We start from the raw sequence: 10138 nt of genomic DNA, 5'->3' as shown, positions 1-10138 counted from the left end.
CAGCCCTGGCACTACTGCCACTCACCAAGCCCTTCCCCGGGTTGGTGCCATCACATCTCCGCCCTCTGCAATGGGCGGGACAAACTTTGCCCAAGCCACACCTCCAGCTCCAGTGATTGGTGAGGAATCCTGCGAGGGGAGGAGTCCAATTGTTGGACTAGCCCAGCTCTGAAACAGCTGACTTTCGAGAACCCGAATCTCCCTCCACCCGGAATCGAAACTGACTTAACCGTGGAAGCGCTCGGGGCTTGAGGGGAAGAGGTGGGACTAGAACTTCGATACTTTAGGATAGAAAGGAGAGGCTTGCGGTAAGGAGAAATAGTTGTTATTATTTATTGAGGGTAGAGAGATAAACACTTTAGGTTCTTGGTATCGTTTTTAATTTCCACAACAACGCTTTCAGGTGAAAATCATTATCCCCACTTTAGAAATTTTTAAAACGAACTTCGAGAAAGAGACTACTTATTCAGTGATCAGCAGGCAATAACAAATGGAGCTTGGATTCAAGACTATCTTCTAATTCCAAACCCCAAACTTTTTTTTTTAATATTTATTTTTTAGTTGTAGTTGGACACAATATCTTTTTTTTTTAAGAGAGAGAGAGAGAGAAATTTTTTTTTAAATATTTATATCTTAGTTTTTTCCACGGACACAACATCTTTGTTTGTATGTGGTGCTGAGGATGGAACCCGGGTCCTACGCATGCCAGGCGAGCGCGCTACCGCTTGAGCCACATCCCCAGCCCAATATCTTTATTTTATTTATTTTTATGTGGTGCTGAGGATCAAACCCAGGGCCTCGCATGTGCTAGGAGAGCACTCTACCCCTAAGCCACAATCCCAGCCCTCAAACCCCAAACTTTTAAGTTCCTTGTATTTGATAGAGTTACTTCCTCCTGAATAAAAAATCAGGAGATTTGGATCCCTTGCCCCTCCTCAGGGATTTTTAAGCACACGCAGATACAGTATGTCAGAATCTTCAATTTATTCATTCTGTGGTTAACAACTTTTCTATCCTAAAACTTCCAACACCAAGATCTAAGCGCATCTCTTGAATAAGTTCCACCCCCAGTGGGGAGCTGGATTTACTACTTTCTCTTTCTTATTTTGGTACTGGGGATTGAATCCAAAGCCTCACCCATACCAGAAAAGCACTTTACCACTGTGCCACATCCCCAGCCCTGGACTTACTACTTCTGACACCAAAGGAGACATGGTAGTTGTTTCTTCCAAGTCACTCACATCTGAGGTGCTCCACAAGCCCTCCTTGCTGGTCTCTGGCTGAGGGATGTTTGTCTCTTTCTCTTCATAATAATACTGGATCAGTTGCTGTACACCAGCCTTTAATGCTGGTTTAAGTGCAGCACTGATCACTAGACCTGTGGGCCCTCCTGACAGTCCTGCCATGGTCATCAGAAGGTCATAACCCAGATCTAGGGCTCCATCTTGACCTCGTTCCTTGGCCTTGTCAGAGCAATTCTGAATGGCATAGTAGAGAGCTGTGCCCAGGTTATAGTAGGTTCCCACTCCTGGCAATAGACGGATGACATTATGCACACCTTGTTCCTGCTCATTCTCACAGTCCTTAGTGGAGAAGGAGCGCCTCACCCTCTTTTGCCCTGGCTGCTCCCTGGCTAACAGTTGCAGAACAGAGGAGAGGGCTTCCACTGACACTCTGCTGTCTGTACTTCTGCCTTTCTGGAGCCCTTGAAGATGGTGAATGAGGCCCTCTGTCGCATTCACACCACCCCAGTGGTAGAGCTGAAGCTGCAGGGCCCAGGCATCAGGTTGGCAGCCAGCTTCCTCCAAGGCGTTCCTTAGAGCCAGGCCTACTAGGAACTTGGATAGAGGGGCCATGTGGGCAAAACCAGGTAGAGACTTTGGATGTAGATTCTGGCAAGACAAGGAGCCTGAGAAGAGTGGAGGGGATCCCAAGGATGAGGAAAGGTGCATGGAGACATTTGTCTGCTTTCTATATGAAATGGCATCCACAGAATGCAGCAGGTGGTAGCAAAGAAGAAGCTCAACTGGAATCATGATGAATCTGAAGCTATACATGTCTGAAGCAGAGTACCCTGGAAAAGGGAGAAATCCAAAACATAATAAACCATTTCTCTAAGGGCTATAGTCTGAAAGGAGCCCAAGACTCAAAGGACACATGCATCATCTATCACCTACCTCCATACTTCTGTTCCTTTTTAAAAAAATGTTCTCCTGAGATACCAGGGGATTGAACTTAGTGGAGGTCTGCAACTGAGCTGCATCCCCAGTCCTTTTTATTTTGTGATACAATCTTACCAATACTGGCTTAGGAACATGCAATCCTCCTTCCTCAGTCTCAGATAGTTAGAATTACAGTCTTGTGCCACCTTGCCAGGCTAAAGCCTCTATTCTTTTCAATTCAGGGCTTAGGAAATGGAAAATGCAGCCCAGTTGCTCCCACCTGGTTTCTCCCATTTTCAGGTCACAGGGAATTCCTTTGTTTTATTTCCACCCACTTTTAGAGGCCCCAAATTACCACACAATCCAGCTATTGAGAAGTGACACTGCCTTGGAAGGTTTGGTTGCTTCTCAGTCCTGCTCTGCCCAGTTCTCTGTCCCAGGAGGAAAGGAGATATTTGTTTTACCCTGTGATCAGTAAGGGGTGTAATATCTGCAAATATTTGTCCATTTGTACTGGGTGTTCAGACCTTTCCACTTGTCACACATTCAACCTCAATTCCTAAGACCTTGTCCTTTGACATTCCCTATATGTCCTGCCAAATTGCCACTCAGTTCATGATAGAAACCAGGAAGATTCAGAATCAGGAGAGATTAGATGTTCATAAGTCTTTCATTTTATTTCTCTTTTCAGTTTTAAAATAAATCAGCAAGCTCTAGCATCTAGTTGGGGTTTTAGAAAGAATGAGGGAGCCAGGTGGGGTAGTAAGCCACTTTGATCTCAGCTCCTTGGGAGACTGAGGCAGGAGGACTCCAAGTTCAAGGCCAGATTGGGCAACCTAGCAAAACCCTGTCTCAAAATAAAAAGTAAAAAGGTCTGGGGATGTAGCTTAGTGGTAGAGTGCCCCTGGGTTCAGTCAAGAAAGGATGGAAGGAAGGAAGGAAAGGGGAGATGAATTTATTAATAAAGATTAAAATATCTCTTATTCCTTGTATGTATTAAATGCATAATATTTGATGATTGAAAGAAAGCAGAGGGGCAAAATGGGATGAGAAATAAGGGCTGAGAAGTCTGTTGTGGTAGCACACACCTGTAATCGCAGCGACTTGGGAGGCTGAGGCAGAAGGAGCATAAGTTCAAGACCAGTCTCACAACTTAATAAAATCCTGTCTCAAAAACAACTTTTTTTTTTTTTTGGAACTGGGGACTGAACTCAGGAGTATTCAACCACTGACCCACATCCCTAGCCCTATTTTGTATTTTATTTAGAGATAGGGCCTCACTGAATTGCTCAGCACCTAGCCATTGTTGAGGTTGGCTTTGAACTCACGATCCTCCTGCCTCAGCCTTCCAAGCAGCTGCAATTACAGGCATGCGCCACCATGCCCAGCTCAAAAACAACAATTTTTAAAAAAGTGTTGGTCATTGATGTAGCTCAGTGGTAAGGCACTCCTGGGTTCAATACTCAGTACTGAAAAAATAAATAAATAAAAAGATAAATAAATAAATAAGGGCTGAGACCTAGTAAGTGGGGAGGGGCAAGAATAATGCGAGTCATATGTATGTTTGCACAGGGATGAAATAAAGAAAATGCATCTGTCCTAAACAATCTCCAACACGTCTAATGACCTACTGAATCCCATGAACATAGTCGTGGGTAAAACTTCTCCACTATATGGTATAGAATATCTGAAGTAAGCTTACATGATTCCTGAATCACTTTCCTCATACAGCACTTCAGAATAGTTACGGAATATTTGGTACATTATATTATCATTGTTTATGAACATGAAAGTTTCTTTAAAATTTTTTTTAGTGGTAGATCAACACAATACCTTTATTTATGTTTTTATGTAGTGCTGAGGATGGAACTTGATGCAATCTACCACTGAGCTACACCCCCATCCCTGAAAGATTCTTAATTGATAGGGAATTCTTCAGGGTGTTTTTTTTTTTTTTTTTTTGTGTGTGTGTGTGTGTGTGTATGTGATGCTGGGGATTAAACTCAGGGCCTTATGCATGCAAGGCAAGCACTCTACTAAATAAGCTATATCCTCAGTCTGATTCTTCAGCTTTTTGTCTAACTATTCAATATGCTCCCAAGACTCACACTTGCAGTTCTAGCAAAAGCTTTGAACTGTGATGCTAACCATATGGGAGAAGGCTTCCCAGCAGATTCAATCACCATCTGAGCATACTGGTAGACGGACCAACCCAAAATATTTACCATTATCAATACTTTCCTCAGAGTGAGTAGATGAGTGCTGAGTTTATTCCAGCTTCCCTGAGGGACCACTACATCATTAAGATTAACAAATATATTAGTATTAGTTCAACTAGTTCTTAGTACTATCTGTCAATCCCTTCCTCCTCTTTATGCTTCTGACTCTCAAGGTTGAGGGTTTCAGTGAGGTCCTTTTCTCCCACCCTAATAAGCTGAAGCTGCAGATAGTGGGTCTCAGTTGGGCAATCAACCTCCTCCAGGCCACCCTTAGAGCTAAATTGGACAGGTACTCAGGCAGAGGGGCTAAGAAGGGGGCTGTGTGCAAGAGATCTGTGTGCAAGAGGTGCTGGGATCTGGGACAGGAAGCTGGCTGGAGAGCTCCTGTGTTGGGTGCTCAGTCTCTGTGAAAGATGCCTGGAGCTTCAGGACCTCATTCTGGGTACTTCTTGGAAAGCCAGCCACTGGGGACAGGAAGACACAGCAAAGGAATAGCATGGCTTAGGTCATAGTGGCTCAGTGGATCAGCCCTGTTGTAAAGAAGCAGTGCTCAGGTGGGGATGTGGGGAGAGGGCCATGTTGAAGAGATATCAAGACTGGTCAGAGCTGGGAAGTATCTTAGCTCTTACAAACTTCAGTTACCCTGGACATAAGCTTCCTCTTCACTCTTACAAGTTGTGGGAGACCCTCACTGGTTTGAGGAAGAAAAGTGCTAGAGGAAGAAGGTGGTCCAAACATTTCATTTGCTTTGATATCTTCATAATCTGAATCACTGTTGTTTTTAATTCCTTCTCCTCCCTTACTCCAGCCAGAATCATAAGGAAGCCGGAGAGCAGATGACTTCCAAAAGAGTGAAAGATACAGCATTTGCAAATATTTATGCATCTTTTCCTGGCCCAGACTTTGCTCTTCTCATCTTTGCTCCATATTGACAAACTGACCTTTCCCCTTTTGGCTTTGCTGGTCCAGGCCTGTATTTTTGTTTTTCTAAGGTTTTACATTAGACCTATAATTGAGTAGGAAAGGTCCTCTGTATCTTCTGGAGGGTCAGAAAGGTAGGACAGAATAGCTGGTGATCATTTTTTTTTTTTTTTGTACTAAGGATTGAACCCAGGGGTGCTTAATCACTGAGCCACATCCTCAGTCTTTTTCATATTTCATTTTGAGATAGAGTTTTGCTAAATTGCTGAGGACTTTGCTAAATTGCTGAGGCTGACTTTGAACTTGCAATCCTCCTGCTTCAACTTCAAAAGGGTCCTATTGGTTTAGGGTCCCCCACTTATGACCTCACTTAACTTTATGATCTGAATTCATGATCTGAATATATAGAGTTATATACAGATACATAGCTTAAAGGCTATATATCCAAATACAGTCATATTGGGTGTTAAAGCTTCAACTTACGAATTTGGGGGTGGGGAGGCAAAATTCAGTTTGAAACACTTAGAGACATTATTATGTATTACCAAGAATACAAAGTAATAATAATTATAGGGGGCTGGGGTTGTGGCTCAGCGGTAGATCGGTGGAGCCACCGCTCCAGATGTGAGGGAAAAGGCACCAACCAACTCTTGGGCTGGGGTTGTGGCTCAGCGGTAGAGAGGTGTTGGGTTTGATCCTCAGCACCACATAAAAATAAATAAATAAAATAAAGGTATCTTGTCCAACTACAACTAAATAGATAGATAGATAGATATTTAAATAATAAACTTTAAAAGGAAAATAAAAATAAATAAAATCAAAGTCCTCAGTCACATTAGTAATATTTAAAGGGTTCAGAAGATATGTGTTCAGAAGATACTGAACAGTGCCGACACAGAATATTTCCATTGCATTCTAAAATTCTGTTGGGGGCTGGGGATGTGGCTCAAGCGGTAGCGCGCTCGCCTGGCATGCGTGCAGCCCGAGTTCGATCCCCGGCACCACATACAAATAAAGATGTTGTGTCCGCCGAAAACTAAAAAAAAATTATTAAAAAAAAATAAAAAATAAAATTCTGTTGGACAGTAGAGGTCTGATAATCATATAGTCCCTAAGATTGTAACTGATCCTATTATGATATACCCCCAGATTCCTCCTCTTTTCTTCAATCAGAAGATCACTGTCATTCTGGAATTTCCACAAGGACTGTTATGATTTGTCACCTCTGATTTTCATATTTATGCATTATCGTATCTCAAAAGACTTGCAGGACTGTGTGGCTTTCTCCACATCTCTCCCTTTTAGCATCTAGGGCATCTGATTTTTGTTTGGTAAATTTAAACTTGTTGTAGTGCCCAGAGCCTAGCAGAATAAGGTAAGCATATATGTGATTTAAGGAGTCACACAATTTTATCAAATTTTTTTTTGTGTGTCTGTTATTAGGTAAAAAGAATTCCCGCCACCAGTATGGGTAATTCAGGCTGCCAAAATCATAGTTGAATATATTCTATTTTGTATTATATCTGGAGAAGGGAATTGATGATTCTTTTTGTAGTGCTGTGGGATTATTATTATTTGGGGGGTTACTAGAGATTGAACCTAGAGGCACTTAACTGATGAGACATATCCCCAGTCCTTTTTTATTTTTTATTTTGAAACAGGGTCTTGCTAAGTTGCTTAGGTCCTTGCTAAATTGCTAAGGCCCTTTGATTTGGCAATCCTCCTGTCTCAGCCTCCAAAACCATTGGGATTACAGGCATATGTAATCCTCCCCCTACATTTTTTAAAAAAGAAATAAGTTCTCCCTGAGTTACTCAGACTGGTTTTAAATTCCTGGGCTCACTTGATCCTCTTGTCTCAGCCTCCTAAATAGCTGGGACTATAGGCATGCACCACTGTATCTGGATATTGGTAATAATTGTTAATTATTCAGTTTTTTAAGAATTGCCTGTTTTATAGCTATTAAACTAGCTGGTTCATTGATTATAACACCACACCTACAGCTTGTCAAAAATTATTACATGTCCCTTCTGTGCCTAGTCTTTTTGTATAAAGCATAGGACTCTCAGGAACAATAATTAAGTCATGGATTTATGCTTTTGTCCTAGTGGTGACTTGTATTTGGTTGAAGAAAATTGTAAGAGCCTTAGATGAAGCTATCGGGTCCAGAAGTTGGGCTGGTAGTCAACCTGCTCCAGGATCAGTGGCAAGTCTATCAGGATCCCTGATAGAAGGATTAAGTGACTGAAGCTTTGAAGCTAGATAAGGCCTTTGAGAACAGGATCCAGCATAATCAAGCAGCCTCCCTGCCACCGCTCCAGATGTGAGGGAAAAGGCACCAACCAACTCTTGGGCTGAAATGACAGATCACCAGATCACCACATGAAATGACACCTACAGAGTATAGGAGGAGACAGGAGCAGGACATGTTTGGTCTTAAATGATGTCTCGCTGGATCAGACTATGCTAGAATGGGAATTATTTTCCTGCTGTGCTCTGAAAAGAATCCAGGGCTCCGTTAAAGGACATCTCACCCTTTGACCCTCAGCTCCTATTCCTTTTTATTTTTTTAAGATGATTTTTATTTTTTTTAATATTTATCTTTTAGTTTTCGGTGGACACAACATCTTTTTTTTTTAAATTTTTATGTGGTGCTGAGGATTGAACCCAGCGTCCTGGGCATGCCAGGTGAGCACGCTACCACTTGAGCCACATCCCCAGCCCTTCAGCTCCTATTCCTTTTTAAGTTGGGTCAAAGAAATGACAATAGGACTTAGTTGTTCTCCTTGGTCTCTGCATTCCAGATCACCAAAGATTTCCTCTGTTTCACTTCCACATAATTATGGGGTCCCAAATTACCATATGTTCCAGTTAGAAGTGAGAAAGCTTTTGGAGTTGCTGATACTGCCCAGTTCCCTGTCCCATGAAGAGGGAAGAGAGGTGCTTTCGGTGATGAAAGATCAGTAAGGGACACAATCTCTACAAATATTTGCCCATTTGAACTGACTGCTCAAGCATTCAGCCTCAAAGGACACTGGCATTTCCTACATGACCTTGCCATATTCCATCTCCAGGTCACAAAAGGAATCATAGTGGCCTAGTCAAGAAAGATCCCAAAACTGATTCTGATATGGCAGCAGCTTTTTATTTGTCTTTTCAGTTTAAAAAATTAACATAAGCAAGCCACAGCATTCAGTTCAGGAATTAGAAAGAACAAGGCAGATCAATGGAAGAAATTACAATAGTCACAGTATTTGACAACTGAAAGAGAAATTGAAAGAAGAAATGAGCTAGTACCTACTGAGAAGTAAAGCTGCTCATGGTCACAAGTGTTTCAGCGCTTGGATCAAAAGAAGACATACATAAGCTGTCCCCAACATTTCGAACTACCTACTGTGCACAATCCTTTTATGCAGGTCTATGAGAGACATTAGAAAAAGTAAATGTGATGACTTGAAGGGCTTCCCTACCCAGAGTGAGCCTGAAAAAAATTCTGGAGCAAGCCTAAAATAATACGTTTCAGAAGGATTGTCATTTGAACAAAAAAGTATATCTCATCTTCTATAGGAAGTATGACATCCTTAATGTCTGGGCTTTTTATCAGCCTTTTGCCTATTTCCTCTAAATACTCCCAGGACTCATCCGTGCACTTCTCGGTAACAGTGATGGCAGCAGACTTGAACTCTCTTACCAACTCAGTGGAAGGGAGTTTCTCAGCAAATTTAATCATCAGTGCTGCTGTCTCATACATCACCCACCCATGGCCAGAGGCACATACCTCAGGCAGGGTAACTGAGCGTTGGACCCTCCTCAGCTCCCCTGACACTCCCCCCAAATCCCTCAGAATGGCCTCATTATTGCCAGTTCTTTCTTCCTGAGTATGCTTTTGGCTCACATGGATGAGGGTTTCAGTGAGGTCCTTTCCTCCCACCCTAATAAGCTGAAGCTGCAGATAGTGAGCCTCAGCTGGGCAGCCAACGTCCTCCAGGACCACGCTCAGAGCTAAATTAGACAGGTGCTCAGGCAGAGGGGCTAAGGACGGGACTGTGTGCAAGAGATCCTGGCAGGTGCTGGGATCTGGGACAGGAAGCTGGCTAGAGAGCTCTTGTGTTGGGTGCTCAGTCTCTGTGAAAGATGGCTGGAGCTTCAGGGCCTCATTCTGGGTTCTTCTTGGAAAGCCAGCCACTGAGGACAGGAAGACACAGCAAAGGAATAGCATGGTTTGGGTCATAGTGGCTCAGTGGATCAGCCCTGTTGGAAAGATGCAGTGCTCAGGTAGGGATGTGGAGAGAGGCCCAGGAGGAAGAGATATCAAGACTTAGACAACAAGCTAAGGAAGTGTCTTAGCCTTACAAATTTCAGTTACCCTAGATATAGCTTCACCTCCCACTTCTACAAGTTATAGGAGACCCTTTACCTGTTCTGGAAAGAAATAGCCAGAGAAATGAGTTGGTCCAAACACGTCCGGCACCTTAGGGTTTCTCTAGTCTGAACAGTTCTTTGTAGACTTTACCCTCTTTTCCCCTAACCAAATAATGGACGCCTTCTGAAAACAGTGAACATTCACAAACATTTACCACCTTTTCCTGGGCCAGACTTTGTCCTTCTCACCTTTGCTCCAGTCCTGACAAACAGGTCTTCTTCCTTTGTGGTTCCTGCTTTTCCAGGCCTATATCAATGTCATCTAATGTAACATACCCTAGACCTAAACTTGGACCACTTCAAAGCAGGTGGGGAGGGAAAAAGTAGGGATTTATGTGATATCTGTGTAGGAAATCCTAAGTCATATTCTATTATCTTTTTTTTTTCTTTTTTTGGTATTCGGGATTAAACTCA

General features: G+C 42.7%; 1 protein-coding gene across 3 annotated transcripts; it reads right to left on the bottom strand.

Moving 5' to 3' along the window:
* Nucleotides 1-969: 969 nt before the first annotated feature.
* On the bottom strand, nt 970-9875 carry Apof (apolipoprotein F). 3 transcript variants are annotated; one of them, XM_046466817.2, is made up of 3 exons: nt 9720-9868; nt 2518-2593; nt 970-2074 (listed from the first exon to the last, which is right to left on the bottom strand). In XM_046466817.2, exon 3 carries the CDS (start codon nt 2055-2057, stop codon nt 1134-1136), a length of 924 nt encoding a protein of 307 aa, XP_046322773.1. In that variant the 5' UTR covers nt 2058-2074; nt 2518-2593; nt 9720-9868; the 3' UTR covers nt 970-1133. The 3 variants fall into 3 exon arrangements, with proteins under 3 accessions (XP_046322773.1, XP_046322772.1, XP_046322774.1); XM_046466816.2 differs by lacking the exon at nt 2518-2593 and having other exon boundaries at nt 9720-9875; XM_046466818.2 differs by lacking the exons at nt 970-2074; nt 2518-2593 and adding an exon at nt 8426-9553 and having other exon boundaries at nt 9720-9875.
* Nucleotides 9876-10138: the final 263 nt, after the last annotated feature.

This window comes from Marmota monax, unplaced genomic scaffold (genome assembly GCF_021218885.2).
Source record: "Marmota monax isolate L192 unplaced genomic scaffold, Marmota_monax_Labrador192_F-V1.1 WCK01_AAM20220418_F8-fsc00151, whole genome shotgun sequence".
NCBI lineage: Eukaryota > Metazoa > Chordata > Mammalia > Rodentia > Sciuridae > Marmota > Marmota monax.
This window is presented reverse-complemented; position numbering and strand designations above follow the sequence as displayed.

What these genes read in the sequence shown, in the direction of transcription:
- Apof (XM_046466816.2), bottom strand. Translation starts at nt 2,057, where the DNA reads ATGTATAGCTTCAGATTCATCATGATTCCAGTTGAGCTTCTTCTTTGC.